This window comes from Pelodiscus sinensis, chromosome 16 (genome assembly GCF_049634645.1).
Source record: "Pelodiscus sinensis isolate JC-2024 chromosome 16, ASM4963464v1, whole genome shotgun sequence".
Classification (NCBI taxonomy): domain Eukaryota; kingdom Metazoa; phylum Chordata; order Testudines; family Trionychidae; genus Pelodiscus; species Pelodiscus sinensis.
Genome location: NC_134726.1, coordinates 8,851,447 through 8,876,193, shown reverse-complemented (window position 1 = coordinate 8,876,193; position 24,747 = coordinate 8,851,447). Strand labels below are relative to the sequence as shown.

The 24,747-nt window shown below is 39.7% G+C and overlaps 1 protein-coding gene across 14 annotated transcripts in view; it reads right to left on the bottom strand.

Annotated features, from left to right (window-relative positions):
* Positions 1-24,747, bottom strand: part of RBFOX1 (RNA binding fox-1 homolog 1) — a 2,643,423-nt gene that overhangs the window by 135,493 nt on the left and 2,483,183 nt on the right. For 13 of the 14 annotated variants that reach the window (XM_014574331.3, XM_014574332.3, XM_014574335.3 and 10 more), the window contains 4 exons: positions 15,810-15,953; positions 10,345-10,398; positions 3,576-3,668; positions 1,856-1,916 (listed from right to left, as the gene is read on the bottom strand). In XM_014574331.3, coding sequence (XP_014429817.2) covers positions 1,856-1,916; positions 3,576-3,668; positions 10,345-10,398; positions 15,810-15,953 — 352 coding nt within the window. The remainder of the gene's footprint in view (positions 1-1,855; positions 1,917-3,575; positions 3,669-10,344; positions 10,399-15,809; positions 15,954-24,747) is intronic. The other variant, XM_075899258.1, reaches the window with a different exon arrangement.

The following is a 24,747-nucleotide window of genomic DNA, read 5'->3' as shown; positions in this document are numbered from 1 at the left end:
AGTTTTCCTTCAAGCATAATCATCCCTCAGGTTGGATTTGATATTTGACGCTTAATAGAAAAAAACCTGGTTTCTTACTGTTTGTAGTATAATGAATGTAAATATGCACAAAATCATTTATAACAAATCTTCTTTTACCGTCTCTGTCATAAAACATTGAGCAAAAGAGTGAATTGTTCACATGTATATTAAATATTCAATAAGATTTTTAGAACAAAATGTTATTGTATGACCCAGTCAAGCCTTGTATCTGTCTGGCTTGATTCACTAAAATGACATTTTAAATACGAATAAGCAACAATCAAGGACACTTTCCATTTTTATCACTTAAACAGACACTCCATCAAAGAAAGAAAAGTTTCTGGAAGAACTTGAGGAAGATTATAAATAGCTCGATAATTGTATGTCAAATTTAGAACACTTTTATTTTTATTGTGCTGGGAGAAAAAGTATGACACTAAGAAATAAACAGCTCACTTCTCTCTGCCCCACTTTTTAACAAAATCTCACTAATGAGCTCTCAAATGCAAAAAAAATAAGTTCCATTATGTTTCTTCACAGAAGAATGTGTCAGCCAGCTGTGGAACCTGCCTTTATTGATTATGTATGTTCAGATTTCTTTTGCATTTTTAATGGCTAGAACAGGGACAAAGATATTACTTTAAAATGGCTATAGCAGAAGTACCCTAGCCCAAACAGAACAAATAATTATGGTTGATAAACCCAGTTTTGTAGTTGAAAGGTGTTAATCCGTTGAAACAACTCACAGAAAACAATTTTTTTGTGTGGCAAACCTGATGAATTAATCACTGAAAAAGGGATGGGGAAATCTCTTTAAAAAGCACTTCCTAGAATACCACACCAACATTTCTGCTCATGACTTTTCTATCACTAGTCTGCAAAAATGTACCCATTTGTTTAATCAACAGCAAGGACATGATTTTTAGGTGAGATTAGCTTCTTGTATTAAAACAATTATAATTTGCAGTCTTTTCTCAACAAATTGTTGAACACCAACAATCCTGAAGTAAACTGTATTATGATAATATCAAATAGAAGCTCATGTTGACAAAAAGAACATCCTTCAAAATTTCATCCTTAACTCCATCAGCAAAATTGTCCCCACGATTAGTTCATTTTTTGCTATATTCACATTGCACAAAGCCAGAAGAGAAAAATTTCTTCCTAGCAAATATATTCTCTGGTATATGGAGCATCAGTTTATATAATACTAACACAGCTAATCATTCAGGTTCTGATCTTGCAACATACTGCATGCCAATGGAATGCTGTGCCTTTAAGAACCCACACTGAAGTCAATTTGAGTGCATCTGTTTGCCCAACTATAGCCCTCAATCCTGCAATGAACTCTGTGGATGGTACCATGAAATCCTGTAGAGGCCACAAGAAATCATTAGGGCTTTATACTGTTCCACTCACAGGCTACGTCTAAACTACACCCCTCTGTTGGCAGAGGGATGTAAATTAGACATATCGAAAGTGCAAATGAAACGGGGCTTTTTTCCAAAACGGGGCTTTTCAGAACCCCCTCCGGCCCCCCCCCCCCCCGGCAGTTTAGAAGGGGAATTCTGTCGAAAATGCCCCGTCTAAACTGCTGGGGTCTTTTTTCAAAAAGCCCCGTTTTGGAAAAAAGAGGCGGCCGCCATAATGCACGTGAAGCGCATGATGTTTAAATCCCGTCTTCATTTGCACTTTCGATACGTATAATTTACATCCCTCTGCCGACAGAGGGGTGTAGTGTAGAAGTAGCCACGGGAGCACCTTGCAACATCAGGACTTGCATGCACTCTGACATTTGACTTGAAAAGAAAGGCTCAAAAGCTTATGCACTTACCATTTGTATAAGGGTTGACAGTCTTTTTATTTGTCATTACACGTGCTGTCGCGTTATTTACCTATGCACATAAAAAACTATATTAGTAAATGTTATAGAGTCAGTCTGTGATACTATTAAATGCATGCATTATTACTGCGATTAGTCTTATAAAAATAAAATGCAATTTAATTTATAAAAGGCAATAGGTGCATAACAAAATCATACTATATATAATTACATTTACTTTCATAACCATTTAAACTTACAAATCATTTCAATAAAGCAACATCATATCATTTAAACTTTAATAAAGACACATTAAAAGCAAATTAAAAAGGTACTGCATAATTTAAGATTTAAGAGCATGCTTGTATTCCATGATAACACTGAAACAATAAATATTTCAAAACAGAAAAAATATTTTTATATGAAGGAACATGCAGTGGAGTAGAGGGGGAAGAGACAAGGTACGAGGAAACAAATAAAATGTCAAAAAAAGGGACAAACAAATTTTAGCAGTGTGCAACATAACCCTTTAGAAGAGAAGTACCATTGGAAAAGCAACATCTAGCATTCAACACTTGGAACAAGAGCCTTTTTCATTGCAAGAATTAACAAAATCATTCAAGCTTTAAAATCACAGCTAACAAAAGGATAAAAAGAGGGTGCATTATTTAACACAATATGGAATTAACAATCTGAGTAAGATGTGCACGAAGTCATATCCTCAATCCAATCAGTGCCTTCCAGGCTTGCTTAAAACGTACACTCAATTACAGGCGTACCAATATAGAAAAAAATATAGCATCAAGAAAACTTAATACAACAAGTCAAAAAATTCACGTGGTATATCAGCGCTAAATACGTGAAACGGCAGATGGACTTCTCCACTTACCATTCAGCACCATCGCCAGCATGGGTATGTATACAGTTACCATGGTTACTGAGAGTTTGGTGAGGGCCCTAAGCGCTACCGTCGAAGGGGGAAAATGAAAAGGCAAAATATGCAACATCTTACTCAAAAGACGACAGCATTTTCAATTGGTATTTTTTCTCTTTTTTTCTTTTCTTTCTTTTTTTTATTCTAACAAATATGACTCTGAGGCAGTGTTGAAGGGGACCCAGTGGTACCAAAAACATTTGGGTTTGTTTTCTGATAGGTATAGATGGTTCAGGCCAACCAGAAAAACCAGCCTGGTTGTTACTTTGAAATGAAATTTTCAAACATTCTGATTTAGTAGTTCTTTTGTTTTATTTTTTACTCATTTTATATTTTTTGACTGCTATAACCTCCTAATCTGAGTTATTTTAAAAGCCACTGTGGATCCCACATCAACCCAGCATCAAAAAGAAAAAAAAAACGAGCTTTGTCTGTCACACAGTTTTGTTTTTGTTTTTGATTTCTTTTGATTTTTTAAAAATTTACTGCACCCATTGATTTATAAAACATAGAAAATAATAACTTCAAAATATTAAAGCTTTAATTTTGTCCCATTTCTGTCATCCACCTAAGAGCAATAATGAGAATAATAATAATAATAATCACAAAAAAAATAATAAAAAAACCCAAGTAAGGCCAGATTATTTCTTTATATATAAATATATATATATATATATAAACAATGGGAAGAGGGAAGGGGAGCACACAAAAGACACCAATGATGCATCTGAAACAACAAATGAGAGTGAAGCAGACATTTATAAAAAAGATGAAAAGGAAAATATTTTGAACATGCACCTCGATTTTACGGCCCTCTACCACGGTGCCGTGTAATTTCTCCCTCGCCCTGTCCGCATCAGCACTATTTTCGAAAGTTACGAAACCAAATCCCTGCATGCAGGAGGGAGAAGGGGGAAAACAACATGCACATTATTATTTCAGTCAATGACCACTTGTTTGCTTATGTTCTCTTGCTTTAATTTAATATTTTCTTGTTCTTGCTTCATTTCTGTAACATGCAAATTAGAGAAATTATAATCATTCTGAGATGTGCAATAAATAAGCGACAAATGTGAACAAGTTTTTTTCCTCTTTCATCAGTTAGATAATACCCCCTGAAGAATTCAAAGAATGATACCAAAGATACCTTTCTCAATGTCACTACAAAGGAAAATAAATCTAACAAAAAATGAAATCAAACTGAAATTTACAGTGTCTTCACATAGAAAAAATGAAATAATGGGAAAAGAAAGTCAACCACTTTTTAACAACATGCAGATAGTCTCAACAAAATAAAAAAAACATGTGCACAAAATTCAACACTGAATGCCAATATACTCTAAAACATTGCCTACTTAATCATGCTGTTGTGATTGTAAGAAACATTTTTCCCATGCAACACTAGGGTTATTTAAACTTTTGTCAAACTGTATAGCCTTTACTTATTTTTTTATAAAAACAAAAACCAAAGGAAAAAAAGGAAAAGAAAAAAGAAAAGAAAAGAAAACCACCAAAAAAAGTGGTACTTTTATAACTAAGCATAAACTTTCTGGTTTTCAAAAGATCAAACAAAATCACATGATATGAATAGAAAGAAACTTTGATAAAGTAATAGAAATGTAAACATTTTGAGTAAGTTCAACTGCTTCATATTTGTATTATTTTTGACATACAATACATGCACAACAGACTGTTTACTCTCCCTTCTCCCATGTTAGTGGGACAGGGTTATACAACTTTGACATATCTCATGAAAAAACTAACCACTAAATACTTAAAACATATTAGTTATTTAATTATTCTAAGCACTTAACATTCTTACATTAGACTAAACAAAGATTTCCAATCTCACTAGCATTCTTTTTCTTATCATTATGCTATAGTACATACATATGATTTTAAACTTAAAATTAAAATTCTTCATCTAACAATCACATTGTTGCTAACATAACTTTAAACACAACGTATCAGTATTTAAAAAAAAAACATTTACATATCACGATCAGAAATGTACTCCAACCCTTTGAAACAATTCAAATATTGCCAATGCTATGCTTTTGCATGTTACCCCCAATAATTTAGGGCCAATTATCCCAGCAGAAAAACATTAATCATGATCAGTGTTTTAAATGAACAAGCATGTGCAAAACATACATGAACCACTGTTAAGGATAGTTTTCCCATTCCAAATTCTTCTCCTGGACATAAAAGTCCTGAATACAGCTATACACAGTATTCAGGACCACTTTCATCCTTACTCACAAACTTATTCTCTGCATAACTTTTCTTGCATAGTGCTCATCTTTCTTAGGCCTGATCTATATTTAAAAATTAGACCAATCTAAATATGTTACTCAGGCCACATCTACACTAAGAAACTATTGCAAAATTAGTAAATTCAACTTAACTGCTTATTTAACAAAATAGAACTAGCATATCCACACTAAGGGGAAGCCTTGAAATTAGTCAGAGGCAGGATCCATAAATATGGATGCGCTACCTCAACTTAGAGTCCTAGGAAGCATTAGGGAGTAATTGGTTTGAATTACTCTGGGAAGTAGTTATTTCAAAATAGTGGGACCGGAGTGTCTACACTACCACTATTTCAAAATAACTGTTTTGGAATTAGCATTACTCCTGATGAAAAGCTGGAGTACAGATTTCGAATTAAATGAACCGTTATTTTGAAATAACGGGCTTGGTAGTGTGGCCGCTCCACTTATAAATTTGACTTTAGGGGGATTATTTCAACATAAAGCCCTAGTGAAAACCAGGGCTCAGGTGTGATAAAGGTCAACCTAACACTTACTGTAAAGGCAACAACCTAACTGTAAAAGCTAACACGTTTTGAAGAGATGGATTAAATACAACAACAAGAAAAAACATTCTATTGGTGTAAGAAATGTTTACACCAGTGTTTCTTAAACTGTGTTCTGCAGTACACTGGTGTGCCGCGAGGCAGTCGGAGGTGTGCCGCGGAGAACAACAGAATTCAAAATGGCCACCCTTAATGAGACAGGTGACCTTTTTTTTCCCTCAATAACTTTCCCCCAACCCTTTTTGCTCAATAACTTTGTCCCTGATCCATTTCCCCCGACCTTCCTCCCCCCGCCAAGCCAAAAATCCTTGGTGTTCCTCATAAAAAAAAGGGGTGTTTGGTGTTCCTTGGTCTTAAAAAGTTTAAGAAACACTGGTCTACACTATGCCACCATAGCAGCCCAATGATAGCACCATAGTTGTGATGACTTGGCAAAGACATTATACCTCCATACACCTCTTTCCCACCACTGTGTTAATGAGCATGACACAAACCCGAAGGACAAACTTTATTATGACAAACCAATCTCGATATGAAAATAGGTATCTATAATTCTGCTAACTCAAGCTGCCACTACTTTCTCAAACATGGTAACATTATTTCCCAAGGAAATATGGAGTCTCTGTAACAATTAGGGTTGTTAAAATATAATGGAATAACTGCTTAACCAACAAGCTGATGCTTATCAGTTAATGGTCTTGGTTACACTCACCAGCACCCAGGAAGGTGGCTTTCCTGTGGCAGAGAAGCAAAGCTACCTCCCTGAGAGCCAAGCAGGCAAGGGCTGCCTGGTCCACTCGTGGGGAGGAGGCTTTCCTGTGGCAGCGAAGCCACCTCCCCAGAAGCAGGGCTGGCAGGGGCTGGCAGCCCTGCTCTGGGGAGGCTTCGCTATGGGCTCTGCAGTATAAAGCTTAGCAATTATACGGTTACTCTGATCCATAATTTTTAACATCCCTATTAGCAACATTGCTTCTATTCATGTCTTAGTCACCCTCCTCTTCTCCACCTGGTCTAGTCCATTGTTAAAGTTTGCAGTCAATGTTCACCCAACCCAATAACTTCTTCTCAGTACAGGCAGTCCCCGGGTTACATGGATCCGACTTACATCGGATCCCTACTTACAAACGGGGTGAGGCAACCCCGCACTAGCTGCTTCCCCCCAGCAGACAAGGGAGACGCGAAGCTAGTGCCACCCCCCAGCAGACCAGGAAGACGCGGAGCGGTTTTTCTCAGTAGACACCTCAGCTTGAGAATAAAGGACTGAGGGAAGTGAGGTGTGGGAGAATAAAACTGTGCTCTAGAGAAATGTTTGGCTAGAGTTTCCCCTACAATATGTACCAGTTCCGACTTACATACAAATTCAACTTAAGAACAAACCTACAGTCCCTATCTTGTACGTAACCCGGGGACTGCCTGTACTCTAACTTATTATCACTTACCCTGTCTTAGCAAAAAGGGTGTAGGGACTGGGAAAAGGGAGGAGCAGAACATTAGCATTTCTTTGTGGGGAGAGGAAGCTCATACATTCAACATGAAAAAAAACCTTCCATCTAAACAAGAACACACAAAAACCATTCAGAATATCATATACATGAAGCCAAAAACGTGAATTAGTGTATGAAAACAAACATTAATAAATTATTAGGAATTACTTTTAAAAGTGTAGGTTGTTATTCTTTTTAGCTAGTCAAGCCATAGATTTATCTATGCTTTTGCATTATCTAGGGAAGTGTATGCATGCATGTGTGTGTACAGCAGTAATGTATGGGTTTAATTTTCCATCCTCCTCTAATTAATTCTGAAACAACATAGCGGTTACTTTCAAGTGCTATTTGCCCACCCCATCAAACTTCCCATGTTGTAATAGCTTTGGAAACAAACTCAAGTGCCTCTGAGAGAATTCCTTAGCAGAACCTTATCACTGATCCATTGATCCACTGGTAAACATAATAGTGCAAATTGCTCCAATATTGTCTGTCTCCTCTCAGCACAATAACCAACTCTCTTTTCTGAACTGAAAATTTGGTATGAGTTCATGAGCTGTTAATCAGGAACTGGAATTCTAAAAACACTCTCTTGAGTAAGCCCGTTTGCTCATTAGCACCACTGTGCATTCTAGATTATTTTAAACACTGAGAATAAAAGAAACACCCAAAATAAAAGAAACATCAGAAAGAAGAAAGCACCTTTAGTTAATATTAAGATGGAGCTATAAGACAAAAAATCCAAACATTTAGGAATGTATGGCAGCTGCAATTTTGAATTTCTTACATTTATTTTGTCTTGGGTTTTCATATTATTTAAACAAAGCCTTTATATAAATTCTTACACTCATATTTTAATTTATAGAAACTTTATTGGAAAATAACTTTTATCCATCATGTCCATACTTTTACATATTTATGTACACTCCATATTCAACATAACAGCAACTCTGATTCATTAAGTAAACATATATTTATTGCTATACTACACACATTGTGAATTGTCAAGTGCTCAAATATATTAAAGGACATGAAAAAAAACAACCAGAAACCTTTACTTGTCCATTAAGTTATAAATGGCAATGGATAGTCTCGGTTTTGATTGAGGAGAGGGTAGGGGGCTTTTTTTTAAGGGCTAAATAACCTCACTTAGATTCTGCATAAATGAGCACATACATGTTTTTAAATGTAAAAAACCATAATTGTCAAGAGTAAAAAAATGGTGTTCATTGTCTTTAAAGTTCTTTTACATCTCTAGAGCAAAAGCATAAAAATCAGCAGTTCTGCAATCATGCCTAAAGGACAAAAACCTATATTCATCAGCTATGGACAAGCTACCGCAACTCAGGGCCTCTACAGATTTGCTAGGGAAGCATGTTCAAGATTAAAATGCCACAGCAATATTACAATGAGTCTGGTTCTAACTGATATAAACTAAATTGCCCTCACAGGATTAGAGTGGGATACCTGTGAGTTCCCTCAGCTTGCCTTCTCAGAGCAGTGTTGCATTAACACTCATGTTTTCTGGATCTGAATTGTTTCATGAAAGTTGCAGTTTGTAGTGTACAGAAGTACTCAAGCTCAATTTCTGACTACATACAAAAGGTGATATGATTGTGCTTCTTAACAGCATTACTGGCACCTTTTATATTCTTTTAATCACTGCTGGGGAGGGTGCTGAGGAAAATGAGTCTTGTGAGACCCTCTCTAAGAGCTTCTTTATACTGTAGGTGAGTGGGAGGTTTGCAGGCTGCTAACCCCTGATGTAGACATGCTGCTGACTTGAGCTGGTGAAGCATCCATCCAACAAGGTTATGCACTAGTGCAGATATTGGAAAAAACTCCAAGGTATTAAAACATTTATGGTGAGAAGGTAAATAGACTGACCATTACCCATTCATGCCTTGAACTTGCTCAAGTAATCACCCAACTTGCCTATTGTGATGTTTTAAATCTATCTACTAGGAACAAGTCTTAGCTAACTAGTTTCTTTCACAAAGACTACCGAGCAACCATCAGATAAGGATAACAGAGTTTAGGCACTACCAAACTGAGCCCATTTGAAGTGGCAACCTAAAGTTAAAATTTAGTTTTAAAATTAAATGCAAGTTAAAATTCCTGTTTTGCCTTAAAATCATCAATCTTTTGAGTTATACACTTCCCCATCTTTTTACAAAATATTCTAACTAGGTTTGGGGAATGTCAATTTATGCATGATAAAGCAACTGAAAAAAGTTTTGAAGTATGAAGCTTATGATGACTATCATTTTATACAGAGGAAAGGGGGATCATTTCAAATTTAGAACTGAAAAATGCTCACATTGTAGGGAGAAGGATTATCAGAAGCATTATAGCATATCTGATAAAAGAGAGAATTATAATGTATCTGACATACTGGAAGCTGAAAAGGCTTCCGTCATTAAAACTGATTCATGGGAGAAGAAGGATTATTACAAGTCTGATATATAGAAGGACAAAGATTAGAATGATTCGGAAAGGAGAGTTACCATGCATATGACGTATGCATAGAAAATTATAGTGCAACTGATACAGGTAAGATTTACTGGGAAAATGACTGCTGTTTTGCACCACTTCATGTAAACTACCTAAGCATAACATTTTACTTTTTTATTTTTTAAATACCTAATAAATCAGGCTATAAATTTAAAGCAAAGTAACTTTCAGGACAACTAAAATAAATGTACAATAGAGTACAATGTCTTTATGAGTAGAAATGCTAAAATAGATTGTATTCAAAGGGTTGGTGCATTGAAGTATTTAACTAACCAGGAAAACATCTGCACTTCAATAATCTGGAAAAATGACATATTTTATTGAGTAATTACTCAAGAGGATATTAGATTATATTAGCAACTTTCATTTCAATAGCAGAAAATACCTATTCTAGCAAATGATCTGCTTATTTTTCTGCAAACATGACTCATTTTGGAAAATGAGCAAGGTAATTATCACTGAAAATAAAGAATCAGCCCAAACAATATATTATTATATTTAAAAGCAGCAAGCAAATTTCTCATTGAACTGTCAACAGTTTATAATACTTAGAATTTTTCTTTTTAAAGGATTTTATATGAGTCCATTGAATTTCATGCTCTTTGGAAAATTGACAAAAGGCAACAAAGAGTGCTTTCATTCAAATGGATTTTTAAGATACATTTATTACACCAGTGCAGTTGTTTTCTCTTAATCTTATCAAATACTAAAAATCAATTAACTGATTCTTCTGGTGAATTAAACTGCTTACCTTTGAGCCTCGCTCATTAAAAATAATTTCAACATCTAAGATTTTACCAAATTGCTGAAAAGAAATAGAAAAGTCATATGAACATAAGAAAATTTGAAAACATCTTTACAGAGATGTAGCAAAGATATGTCATAATATATAGAAGATTCAGTATGGTCAATTATACAATAAAAAATGGCAAATTGGAGAGTAGCTGAAACAAATACATGTTGTGATTAATCTGATACACAGCTAAAACTGTACCACTACAATGCTGCATAATCAATAAGAGCAATTAAAATATATCAGCACCTGCTGACAGTGAACCGCGTTATAGTTAAACTCAATTACAGTAACATTAAAGAGAAAAGGTAGGAGAGGTAATATCTTTTATTGGACCATCTTCTGTTGGTGAGAGAGACATGTTTTTGAGCCACACAAAGCTCTTGTTCAGGTACTCTGAAGAAGCACAAAAGCTAGTCTCTCTCAGAAAAAGAGGTTGGTCCGATAAGTGGTGTTACTTCATCCATTTTGTTTCTCAAAGTAACTTGAATTTCTTACAGGTACTGCAACCCCCCTCGATGGGGGGCTAAGGACATGGGGGTGGGAGGGCTGTGGTACAACAGTATCTATTATTAGTTTAAGTGTGGGAAGCAGAATGGGGGCTCAGGGCAAGGATGTGTGTGTGTGTGAGAGAGAGAGAGAGAGAGAGAGAGAGAGAGAACTCAGGACAGGCGACTGGAGAGAGTGTGAGGGGCTCAGGGCAGGAGGCTATAGGGCATGGGTGCTCAGGCGAGGGGGTTGGAAAGAACTCGGGGCTGGGAAGGAGAAATTCAGGGCTGAAAGCACAGGCACTACACTGCCTGGCTACCGGATCCCTAGGGCTTCTCCTGCACATGGTGACTGCACTGGCAAGCCACCCAAGCACTGAGGCTGGCACCTGGATGTGGTGTGGTGTGGACACACTGCCCAGGAGCTGTGGGTGCTGGGTTGGGCTCACCAGGGCTGGGGCCTTGCCCTGCTGCTCCCAGCCACAGGAGGGGGCTCCTGTCAGGGGAAAAGGATAGAACAGAAGGGAGGGAGCAGAAAGGAAAATGTGCTTATCATCTCCCCCTCATTCTCAAAGGAGCATTAGCCTGTTGGCTTTGCTTCAGTTGCTCCCAATGGAATGAAGAGGAACAAGGAGATATTTGCTACAGCTACTTCTGGCTGTGAGTAAAGACACAGAGTAAAATCCTTGCTTTATTAAAAATAAAACAGGGATGCGTAAAGCCAGGATTTCCCCCTTATCTTCTAAAATAACACATCATAGCTTTCCCCAAAGAAGATAAAAAGACATTTCTACCACTGCGGTGTTTTGTTTTCCCTTGTCCTACCTAACTGAAACTTTACCGAGGAGAAAAGTTACTTGTGCTTGGGAATAAACTCTACACATCCTATAATAATTACTATTATTATTGGTTTTATCATAGCTGTGGGTCCTGTTCAAACATGCAAAAAAATGCACTGGTCCTGTCCCACAGAAAAAAAAGGTTTCACTATTGGTCAAGGGAATAAATGCTAACCCTGGGCAGTATTTAGTATGGATAAGTCAGAGCATTTTATAATATGACACTTTCCAATACATCACTCAGTGTGTCATGTTCTGCTATTTCATGTGTCACTATCATGTCAGTGAAGCAGTGTAACTCTGGTGAGGCAATGTAAGTGACATAAACAATATACTACAATGGAAAGACAAAATAATCCAGTCAGAGGAAGAATAACCTAGTGACTGTATGAGATTCTCCAGAAATTAAACTTTACTCCATGACAAAAAACCCTGACTTTTTAGAAAAAGCAGCACACACCTGTTATCCGTTGCCTTAATGTGACAACTGGTATTATGAGGTTATAAACAGACGATTCTCTAATGATTAAACTATGATTGGTGTATACATAAAGCTAGGGGAGTTTAGAAAAAGACAACTAGTAAACAAGCCTGCTCTCCTCTGCTCATGCCCCTTATGTTCTTAAATCATTTTTATAACAGAACCAAGATGCAAAAAAAAAAAAAAAAAGGTTTCAATATCAGGCTTCATTTCAGAAATTTCTGTAGAATTCCCAATTATGGAAATTTGAATTTCCCAACAGTTTAGGAAGCTCAGATTTCTCTACATTGCCCAAGTTGGTTTAACAATGAAAAACTGATTTTGCTGGGGGGGGAGGTTAGGAATCTGTATGTCTCAGCTTATGAGTGGGAGGCTTATAGCTTCAATTGTGTTTCTGTCATCAAGTCATACTGAACCTGGGGAATTCCTGCCAGCTTCCAATTTGAAAGTAAGATTTATTTGAGTTTTCTGCAGCCTAAAAACTTGGTAGCAAAAAAACAAATTAAATTTAGTTTGTTGACAGGAGAATTTTAACACCCACAAAACAGCCCTGTATTTTATGCATTTAGAAATAGAATCCACTTTTTTTTTCCAGAGTCATTTTCTTTCAATTTAATTTTAACTGATTAACATATATTTATTCAGGTTAGTTCTCACAGATCCTCAGATGCTTTAGCATTTTGAGTTCTGAAATATATTTGTATTTGGTGGAGAAGAGGAGGGAGAGTTGCTAGGGCAATTTAGATATGTTTATAAGAAAATATCTCTTTCCCCATTATCATGACAGGTTTCAACTCCTTGTATATATTTAAGTGGATATTTCTTCTAATCCAAACAACAACAACAAGCAATTAGAAGATAAATTCATTATATATTATAATGATTATTAGTCTTGAGTACTTGTGCCTTGAATAACTTGATACTTTGTGCCTTGATTAAAATGTGGCATATGGTAAGAAAAGGGACACAGGATAGACCTTTCAAGATTTGTTGGGAGGACGTGTAAATGAGAAATGGGCTGTTACTTTATGTTGGAGGAGACATTTGAAATGTAAACTTGCATTGTTAGAGCATTAGAATGGTAGGTGTTTGCTGAGCTCTTGTGATGTGAACAATTTTTGTCTGTTACTACAGCTCTGATTCAAGATCAGAAGGGAATAGTAACTTTTATGATGAAACTTGATTGAAGAAGATGTTTACATGTTTCTTTAGAGTGTGTTGTAAACAGCTTAATGGATAAATTACCTCATGTTAATTACCATGATGTCTGGGAAACAGAAGGTTACATCAAATGACTAATGTTTTCTCCAAGGTCAAAAGTGTCCTGCTGCAAATGTATAAAGGCTCTCGGGCCCTGATCCTGTTTGGATGCTCCAGGGGAAGCTGCAAGCCATAAGAAATGATATTCCAGGATATCCTGGAACCCCTTTAATGAACAGTGACTTAGAGTCTCAGATCTAATTGAGATTTTATACAGGAGAAACCTGAGCCCCAAGGACTGATGTCCTAGTCGTTGGCTGAAGTCATCCCAGATACGGATTTTGGACTATAACCATGGACTAAATTCTAAAAGTACGTTTTGCAACTACAAGATCATCTGTATTATGAAAGTGAACCTCAAGAACTGAACGCATGTCTATATATATATAAAGGCTGCACCCCAAAACTGGCATTTACTGGCCTGGCAACATCCATGGATGTTTCTGGATCAGAGAGCCCCGGTAATATAGCACAGGAGGGCAATTCAGGAGCAGAGCAGGCTGAAGCCCATGGCAGCCCACAGCAGCAATGGGGCTGGAGTGGACAGCAATCCACGGAAGCCTGCAGCACTGGGACCTGTCCAGGGCAGCCCCTGGCAATGCAGGACCAGGCCAGAGACAGCCCATGGCAGCACTGGGCCGGGGTCAGAGCCCTGGGAAACCTGCGGAAGCAAGATCAGCAGCTGCAGGCTGTCATAGGGCAGGAACCCAAGCTCTTGGCAGCATGTGGCAGCCCATGGCAGTGGGACTGGGGCCAGGGTTGGTGACAACCCGTGGCAAGTGTGGGGCCAGGGCCAGGGTCAGAGCCATAGCCTGCAGACTTCCATGGGGCTGGGGCCAGACTCCAAGCCCTCAGCAGTCCCCGGCAGCCAATGGCAATGGAACTGGGGCTGGAACAGTCCCTGGCAGCCTATGGCACAGGAACCAGAACCAGAACCAGGTCCCAGGCAGTCTACAGTAGTGGGACCAGGGCTGGAGCTGGCAGCAGTCCCTGGCAGCCTGCGGCAGCAGGGCCAGAGTCAGACCAATGACAGCGTGGGACCGGAGCTGGAGTGTGCAGCTGTGTGGGGCCAAAGCCTGCAGGCATGGCGGCAGGTAGGGACAGCAACTCAGCAGACAGCCTGGCCTGGCCTGGGCTGGGAGTAGTGGGGCCTGGAGTTGGCAGTGCTGAAGATCAGAGAGCTGGGGCGGGGGGGGGGGAGGGGGGGCTGTAGCACAGGACCTTCCCTCATCTTGCAAATTCCCTGGTTTGAGTTCCAAGGGTGCTGGACCAGGGAGGAGGGAGGTCCAACCAATGCTCCATTTTTTCTTTTAATACATTTTAAGAAGAATTGGCTACAAGAGTGTGTAGAACTTTATTTGACTAGGCCGGGTGTCTGAGTGGTGGCTTGAGGCTGGGTATTTCAAGAGAACTTAGTGATGTGGACTTTTTATTGACCACTAATATAATGCAGAAGCTGTTTTGTGCTGGCTTATTGACTATAAATACTGGAATAACCATCAGCTTTGGGGACTGGCTGGTTCCCCTGAGACCCCATGTAGCACAATTATATATTCATACTTACATACAGTTACTGCAGGGTTAAAAATTGAATACTGTATGCTGTTCCAACATAAGGGTTTCTGTGTGTTATTTATGTTTATTAAGATAATATAAATAGGTGCAACCCACTCCCACCCTCCCCTCCCCCCGAAATCTAGTACTGGAATATCATCTGGCCTTGAGAAGGAAGGTTAAATACAGTTAAGCCAAGCCAAGCAAAATGCAGGACAATGTAGCACTTTAAAGACTAACAAGATTGTTTATTAGATGATGAGCTTTCGTGGGCCAGACCCACTTGATCTGAGGAAGTGGGTCTGGCCCACGAAAGCTCATCATCTAATAAACCATCTTGTTAGTCTTTAAAGTGCTACATTGTCCTGCATTTTGCTTCAACTACCCCAGACTAACATGGCTACATTTCTATCACTAAGCCAAGCCAAGTAATGCCTGTTTTTACTGTGATGCTTTTAAAGATCCACAACCACAGATGTGGATTCAAGGTGAACAGAAGATTTCATAGGGCAGGGAGTATGTAAATGTGTAATAACTTAAGCCATTACTAATTACTTGTTTTTGTTGAGTACAAAAAAACAATATTCTGGAGATCTGCCATTAGGTTATAGCTCTGTAGCACACATATATATATATATAAGCAAATAAATCAGTTATAAGTAATGGGAAAATGGTCTTACAACAGAAAGCATTAAGTAATCTTAATTTTAGGTACTGCTACCAGTTCCTCTGTAATGTAAAGATAACATCCCTTCTAAAATATGACAATAATAAGCATTCGAACAAAACTAGAGTACTCACTCCAAACATTTGTCTCAGATCCGGATCTCGAAATCTGAAGGGTATATTTGAGACATGCAGCCGTTTCGGCTGTGATTTGTTTTCTGTATTTTCAGAGGATTGTGTCTGTTGCTGGCCGTCAGTCTGTGCTGCATCATCTGTCTGCTAAAAGAATTAAAGCAAAATAAAGTAAAAGATGTTCTAAGTATTGCACTAGTTTTAGATATAAAAATAGTGGCGGGTCTATGTCTCCAGGAAAAAAACACAACTGAAGAGGAAAAAAATAATTAATCATTCAAACAATGTAAAAGTAAATACAAAGTTAGAGATGTAAAATATCTGTTCATTCCCCTAGTCCAGTGTTACATCTATTTCAACCACACAGGACTTGCATAAATCCTGGAAAAAAGAATATAAACAATTATGTTACCCTTTTCAATATTTTAAATGGATAAAGAATAAATATTTAGCTCTGAATTATAAAACTGTGGAAACCCCTTTAGCCTTCCTCAGTCTTTTCCAATAGAAATTGAAGCATCGTGGCCAAAAAATAGCTTAAGAGTAACAGCACATTTTAAACTATCATCTAAGAGTAGATTTGGACTTTCATGCAGAGGTCAGTAAGGACTTTCATTCAACTTAGGTGGCCAGCTCCACATTCCCAAAAGGGGAGGGCCTCAGACAGAAGGGCCGGGGCTGGGACTAGCCTCCTCCCATCAGTCCCTCAGCACTGCCTGGACAGTACCATGCACGGCTCTGACAGTGATTTAAAGGGCCTGGCATGCCAGTCTCTACTGCTGGAGTCCTTTTGAATCACCAGGCCCCAGGGCAGTTGGCCTGTTCCCTTCTTCCCTGCCATCAACAGGCCTGATTCAATTCCAAAAGGGAGGAAACACATCACCCCATATTGGCTATTTCATGAGCAGTTAATGGGCTTTAGAAGGTAAATTCATCTAGAGGAACAGTCAGCCTTGAAAGGTCAAAGGAACAGAACTGCTATTACAGGCAATGTAAAAAGTTTCAAGAATGCCCAAGATAAAGTTGAAACTCAGAAATTAACTTTTGAAGAATTTCACATAGGAACAAGAACATGTAGTTCAGAGTTCCTCACAGAACTGATGGGTACAATCCCAATGGGAGGCTAATATGGGGGGGGGAAGGAGTTCAGGAGAGCTGGCTGTAGTTTAAAGAAGCCTTATTGAGGGCGCAGGAACAAACTCACCCAATGTGAAGAAAGAATAACTAATATGGAAGCAGGCCTGTTTGGCTTAACAGAGAAATCTTCAATGAGCTTAAACACAAAAAGGAAACTTAGAAGAAATAGAAAACTGGACAAATGAGTAAGAAGGAATATTAAAATACTGCTTGAGCATGCAGAGGTTTCAACAAGAAGGCCAATGCACAACTGGAGTTGCAGCTAAGAAGGTATGTAAAGGATAACAAAAAGGTCAGTGTGGGACCCTTACTGAATGAGGAAGTCAATCTAGTGTTGCCGAAAAAACTGAAGTACTCAATTCTTTTTTGCCTCCATCTCTGTAGACAAGGTCAGCTACCAGATTGGTACATTGGGCAGCACAGTATGGGAAGGAGGTGAGTAACACTTAGTATTGAAAGAGAATGTTAAGGACTAATTAGAAAAGTTGAACATGTACAAGTCCATATGGCTGGATATAATCCATCTGAGGGTGCTGAGAAAATTGGCTGATTTGACTGTAGAGCCATTGGTTGTGGGAGATCCCAGTCAACTGGAAAAAGGCAAAGGTAATATCCTTTTTTTAAAAAGGGAAGCAGGAAAACCCAGAACAGGCAGCCTTACCTCAGTCCCTGAAAAAATCATGGAGCAGATCCTCAGGGAAACCATTAAGGAAGAAGGAGACCAGCAACAGGCAACATGGATTCAACAAAGACAAGTCATGCCAGAGCACCCAGATTGCCTTCTATGATGAGATAACTATCTTTGTGATTATGAGGAAAGTGGAGGAGATAATATATCTTGACTGTAGCAAAGTTTATGATGCAATCTCTCATAGTGTTTGCCAGCAAGTTAAAGAAATATGGCTTGGATAAATAGGCTATAACTGGAACCAAAAGCTGGATAGATCATTGGGCTCATTGAGTACTGATCAATGGTTTGATGTCTAGTTGGCAGCCAGTATCAAGTGGAATACACCAGGCATCAGATCTGGGGCCAGTTTTGTTTAACATTTTCATTAATTATCTAGATGATGGGATGATTGGCACCCTCAGTAAATTTGCAGATGACACTAAACTGGGAAGAGAGGTAGATATGCTGGAGGGTAGGGATTGGGTCCAGAGTGACCTAAACAGATTGGAGGTTTGGGTCAAAGAAATCTTATGAGGTTCAACAAGGACTAGAACACAGTCAAGCACTTAGGATGCCCTTGTACTGCTACAGGCTGGGGACCCACTGGCTAAGCAGCATTTGAACAGAAAAGGACCTGGGGATTACGGGAGATGAGAAGCTGGTTATGAGTCACTAGTGTGCCCTTGTTTCCAAGAAGACGAATGGCATATTGGTCTGCATTAGTAGGAGCATTGTGAAAGAAAGACAGAAAGAAAGCCTGAAGCACGGGCCTGATGTAAAGCCCAAAGCCTGAACCAAAGTAAATAAGAGTTAAACTATAAGTAACAAGCAGGCCCTGTCAAAAACAGATGTTTGCCTGCAAGTCAGTGTCTGGGACATGAGCTCATCACTATTTCTACTTGAACTGCTAAAACACATGGAACACGTAAATACATTCCACCAAGACAGTACAAGGACACTAAAGCCTGGCACATGATAAAATGCTTTGACGAAAGTGATGAATTTTGTCTGAAGCATCAGGAGTAAAAGCAGAATAACAAGTGGTTAATAGGAATGCTTTGTCTGGCCTGGCTTGGAGCCTTCATATCTTATCTGATTCTGTGGTTCTTGGGAGAATCTCTCGGAGTCTGCTGTGCTGGTTATCTATGCAGTGCCAGCACAAAAGATGGAAAGAACACACATGTAGCCAAACAGTTATCATCACTGAATGGAGTAGGACAATCCGTTGACTTGTGACCCACAGTCAGCAGACTGACATAAGTGATCATTCCACACTGGGGAGGCCATATCAGGAGTACTTTGTCCTCTAACGCCACGGCAGAAAGGATGAGGACACAGGAGAGAGTCCAGTGGAGTGCCACAAAAATAAATAGGGAGATGGGACACATGAGTTACAAAGAAAGGCTGAGGAAACTGGGTTTATTTAAGCTGCAGAAGAAAAGAATTGGGCAGGGGGGATTTGATCGCAGCATTCAACTACCTGAAGGGGGAAGGGTTCCAAAGATGATGGAGTCAGGCTATTCTCAGTGCTGGCAAATGAGAGAACAAGCAGCAATGGTCTGAAGTTGCAGTGTGGGAAGTTAGATTGAATATTAGGAAAAATTACTTCTCTAGGAGCTTGGTGACACACTGGACTGAATTGCCTAAGGAACTAGTTTCCTTAATGGTTTTCAAGGCCAGTCTTGATAAAGCTCTGGCTAGAATCATTTAGTTGGAATTAGTCCTGTTTCAGCAAGGGATTGGACTAGATGACCTCCTGAAGTCTCTTCCAACCCTAATCTTCTATGATTCTATCACTTGGATTAAGTCCAATCACAGTTGCAGTATACTTCAGTTCAAAAAAACCTAATTAGGAATTTTTAAAAAATTATTAAAACACATTGAACTATTAATTGAATCCTATCAGTCATCAGATAATTAAAATTAATCATCTTTAGTGAAATAACACTTTGGAGAAATCTCCGTGCTAGATTCTTTGATGACAACATAGAGAACCTAATTAATCACTTTGTAGCACATGTATATGCACAAGTAAGAGTATTTATGAATGTAAGTTAGAGGCTTAATTATTTTATACATATAGAGTCACATAGGAACACAGAATTAGAAAATGGAAGAAAAAAACCAATAAAGCAGAAAAAAAAGGAAAGATGAAAACAGAAAGATCTTTGACTTCCTTCTTTCCTTTCACTCTTCCTTTTCTATCACGTGTTTTCTATACATTTCCTTTGCTGGTTTTTCAGTTGCCTTCTACTGTTGCCATTTAACTCTATTTCTCACTTCTAGCTAGCAATGCCAAATTCATTTCTCATGACTTAGGTGCCTGCTGACTGTATTTCATTACTTTACATTTTAACTGGGATGGACAATAGATTTAAGTGCAAGAAAAGAAGACATCACACTGTTGAATTAATGTGTTAAACAGGCTAAAATAGGGCAATCTACTGCTTTAAAGGTCAGATGGCTAGGGATCAGGAAGCCCTGTTTGCTGAAAACCCCTTTAAGAGTTTGTGAGTAGTAAGAGATGCAAGGATAGGCCTCTGGGTCCCTACAAACAAATCTGGTCAGGGCATAGGTTGTTTCGGTATTACTTGGTGAGGGCTTGTTGTTGACTTGTTTTTTTAAGTCTAAACTGTGCCCTAAAGGAAGGGCCTGAACATACACCGTGCATGGAATTTAAACTTTTGTAGGGTTGGAAAAACAAGCTAACAGTGCCAAGCATGACTAGGAGGGAGGTAAAAGAACCTGAATAGATTAGAATAAGAATAGAATGTACAAACGAACTAAAGACAATTTCATTGAAGTTTGCAAGTAACAAGGTTACTTTCAACATTTTTAACTGCCTTCAACTCATAAGCTAAATGTAAATAAAATCTCCAAGTTCATGTATTTTCTCTACTTGTGTACGAAACAAAATATTCCAGAAAATAACCAGACAGAAAGACATAGGCATATTTTGCATATTTTTTTCTTTTTTTAAAGTATCATAATACCCTCAGAATATAGGCAAAAAGAGGCAAGAAATTGAAAGTCTGCACTTGCACCTAAAAGGAGACCAATTGACCTCAAATGTATGCATTCACTTACAGCGCTGTAGCCTAAATGGGCATGAAAGATAAGGGGCTGGAGAGAGGAAGAAGTGCTATTTTTACTTTATAATGAGGAACTGAGGCACAGAGTGATCAACTGAATCGCTCTCAACATAAGCACAGTGCATCCAGCCCTTTGAATCAGCAGCAGCCAAATGAAGAGCCAGTAGCCTGCTGCCAAATTAAGTCAGTGAGCCTTCATCAAAGATATGTGACATAGTCCGAAGATGACCACATCTATATCACAGGCCACTAGAGAAACCCCATTTGAAGAAACAGGCTGCACAACTGCCCTTTCTCATTAAAAACCCATCCTCGGGTGACTGAAGGTGCCTTGAAAGATCAGAATCTGATGTGCAGACATTTGGGTTGGGGACAAGAGAGTGATTAATGACTGTTGTCACGGTCTACTTGTTATGGCAAGTGGATTCCATCATCTTGTCCTGTGGCAGCATAAGTGATCATAAAGGGTGTCCAGAAGACAGGCAAACTGGCAAGATGGTTGAAGAGCTCTGAGTACAGAAGCAAGTTGTTCCCATGGATATTGGCTAGGAGCAAGATGGAGGCCCTCACATGGTGAATATGAGGTTGTGCTGTGCTACTAAGCAATGGCAGCCATGTCAACAAAGTTGCACATTAAGTCCCAGTAACTATGTGCACAGCTTTGTTAAGCTGTACATCGGCCAACCTCGTGTGATATGAGCCATTGAATTATGGAGTGCAAGTGCTCATGTTCTAAACCTTTAGATACTTGCCCTCCAGGTTGAACCAGATCAAGATGTTCTAAGTGCTAACTTTGGCTGCTGTCTTTTTCAAGTAGTTGTGATACATCAATGATCTATCCAATGTCATGCTGAGGTAAAGTGCTGCAGGTATTTAACTCACAGTTTGCACCCTCATTATTCAGATTAAATATACTAGAGACCATCTTACAATAGCTCTGCTGTAGGTGCCATTAACTATAGCAATCTGTCACGAGCTCCATATCATTGTTCAGGACCTTGTCAATTTCTGAGAAGGCCTAAACTTGATAGCTGCAGCAGATGTCAGCATAGACAAACTTACATGCGAGTATTGTTGGGAAGTTGTTTGTGCACACTGAACAGTATTGATGGAAGAATTGAATCTTGAGGAAAACTATCAACTTGACACTTGGAGAAACTACCAGGATCACCACGGAGGTGCCTGTTTCAGAGGAAAAGCCCTACTCACCAATGTAGCACAACTCAAGAGCATTTACACAGATGGCCTCTATTCCAAACTGCATTATAAGTGGGAGTCAAATTTGGGAAGATGGCTCCTGTATCTAGATTTTGTTGAAAGCCATTTTTGACAAATGTGGTCAAGGCCAAGACTTGATCTTAGGAAGTATGGGTATGTCTACACTACAAAGTTAATTCAAACTAACAGCCGTTAGTTCGAATTAACTTTCATAGGCGCTACACATACAAACCGCTAGTTCGAACTTAATACAAACTAGCGGAGCACTTAATTCGAACTAGGTAAACCTCATTCTACGAGGACTAACACCTAGTTCTAATTAAGTAGTTTGAATTAAGGGCTGTGTAGCCACTTAATTCGAACTAGTTGGAGGCTAGCCCTTCCCAGCTTGCCCTGGTGGTCACTCTGGGACAAGCCAGGGAAACTCTTCTGCCCCCCTTCTCGCCCCGGAGCCGGGGCCACGGTCTGGCTACGGTCCCCGTGCCAGGTGCAAGCCTGCCAGCACCCAGCCAGCAGACCCTGCACCTGGCACGGCATGAGCCAGCCACCCGCTGTCATCCAGCCCTCCACCTCTTCCCAGGACCAGGCTGACGGCTCCCAGGAGCCTGCCCGGGGCTACAAGAGGTGGGCGCCCGCCTGATCTAGTGCGGAGATCATGGACTTCATCCAGATTTGGGGGGGGGGGGGCGGGGAGTCCTCCAACGTCCACAATCTCTGCACTAGGCACAGGAAAGTGGCCGTCTAGGGCAGGATAGCTGCCTGCCTGGCCAACAAAGGCCACATGCAAACCCAGGAGTAGGTTTGCATGAAAATCAAGTTGGTCCAGTGAGACCCCCGACCCTGAACTTAGAACATAAGAACATAAGAATGGCCGTACTGGGTCAGACCAAAGGTCCATCTAGCCCAGTATCCTGTCTGCTGACAGCGGCCAACATCAGGTACCCGAGAGGGGTTGGACCGAAGACAATGACAGAGCGCTTTCTCTCGTGCCATCCATCTCCAGCCTTCCACAAACAGAGGCCAGGGACACCGTTCCTACCCCCTGGCTAATAGCACTCCATGGACCCAACCTCCATTAACTTCTCTTTAAACTCTGTTATAGTTCTAGCCTTCACAGCCTCCTGTGGCAAGGAGTTCCACAGGTTGACTATGTGCTGTGTGAAGAAGAACTTCCGATTATTAGTTTTAAACCTGCTGTCCATTAATTTCATTTGGTGTCCTCTAGTCCTTATATTATGGGAACTAATGAAGAACTTTTATTTATTCACCCTCTCCACACCACTCATGATTTTATATACCTCTATCATATCCCCCCTCAGTCTCCTCTTTTCTAAACTGAAAAGTCCCAGTCTCTTTAGCCTCTCTTCATATGGGACCTGTTCCAAACCCCTAATCATTTTAGTTGTCCTTTTCTGAACCCTTTCCAAGGCCAAAACGTCTTTTTTGAGGTGAGGAGACCACGTCTGTACACTGTACTGAAGATATGGCGTATCATAGTTTTATACTTCCCCTCCTCCTTCTTCCCCTGGCTTCCCCCTTCCAGCTACCTCCTCCCAGGTTTCCCCCTCCCCTCTCCCATCCTCTCTGTTCCCCTTTCCCACCTCCTTTTCCCAGTCTCCCCAGAGGTTAATCCCCCCCTCCCAGTTTTGTTAAATAAAGAGAGTTTCTATTTTTGAACACAGGTGTCCTTTATTTTTTACATCAGGAAGGGGGCTAGGGAGGGGTAAATGGAAGGAGGTGAGAGAGGAATGGGGCACAAACCTCCGATGGGGAGGACTGGAGTGGCTCTGCGGGCTCCTCAGGGTGGAAGCTCTCCTGCAGGGCCTCCTGGATCCTGACAGCCTCCCGATTGACCCCCCCCCCCCTCCCCCCCAGATGGCAGCCTGCGGCAAATGCAGCCGGGCTGATGGCTGAGTGCTGTGATGTGCTGAGTGTGGGCACTGACGGCACTCCAAGACAGGACTGCTTTGCTGTCCCTCATCGAGGTAGACAAGCAAGCGGGGAACCCTGAGAACTGTCTGTCCGGGGTGGGGTTCGGGTCCCTTTAAGCACAGCCCTCGGCTAGCCTGAGACAGCAGCTCCACACTCTAAGTCCTAACCTGATGCCCTGCTGGCACTGGTTCCGGCCAGCCTTAACTTCGGTTCAGGGTCCACTTAATGTGGACATGCTAGTTCGAATTAGCAAAACACTAATTCAAATTAGTTTTTAGGTCTAGATGCACTAGTTCGAATTAGCTTAATTCGAATTAACTAATTCAAATTACGTTAGTTCGAATTAGTGCTGTAGTGTAGACATACCCTATGTCTTTTCCTGAAACTTTACTGGTCAACCAGAAAAACTTAAGCCAACTCCAGAGTGATTTGTTAGAGGATCAAGAACTTGATCCTCAAATATCTTAAAACACATGATAGTAAGAATATTGGGCAGTAACTCGCCATGACGTGGGGGTCCTTGGCTGCCTTAAAAATAGCAGCATTCTTTGCATGGTACCAAATATATGTAACTTGGGTCAAGTGAATGACAGCTTTAACAGCTCATCATTTTGTTCTTTAGTTTTCATATATTCTGATATTTTAAAACCTCAAATATACATTGCATACACACAGATATGTGTCTACAACAGCTGGCTGCAGGGTGATATTGGACTGTTAAGTATTGTAAGAGTTTACAGTGTTTAGCATGTTGGGGGTCTCTATTTCAGTCATAGCCTCCAGGTATTACTATAATACATTGTGAATAGAATACCATACAATTGCATATTTTATCTTTGTGCACAGCCTTTCACATAGTTTTGTTAACTAAGTAATAATTAAAATAATCCTC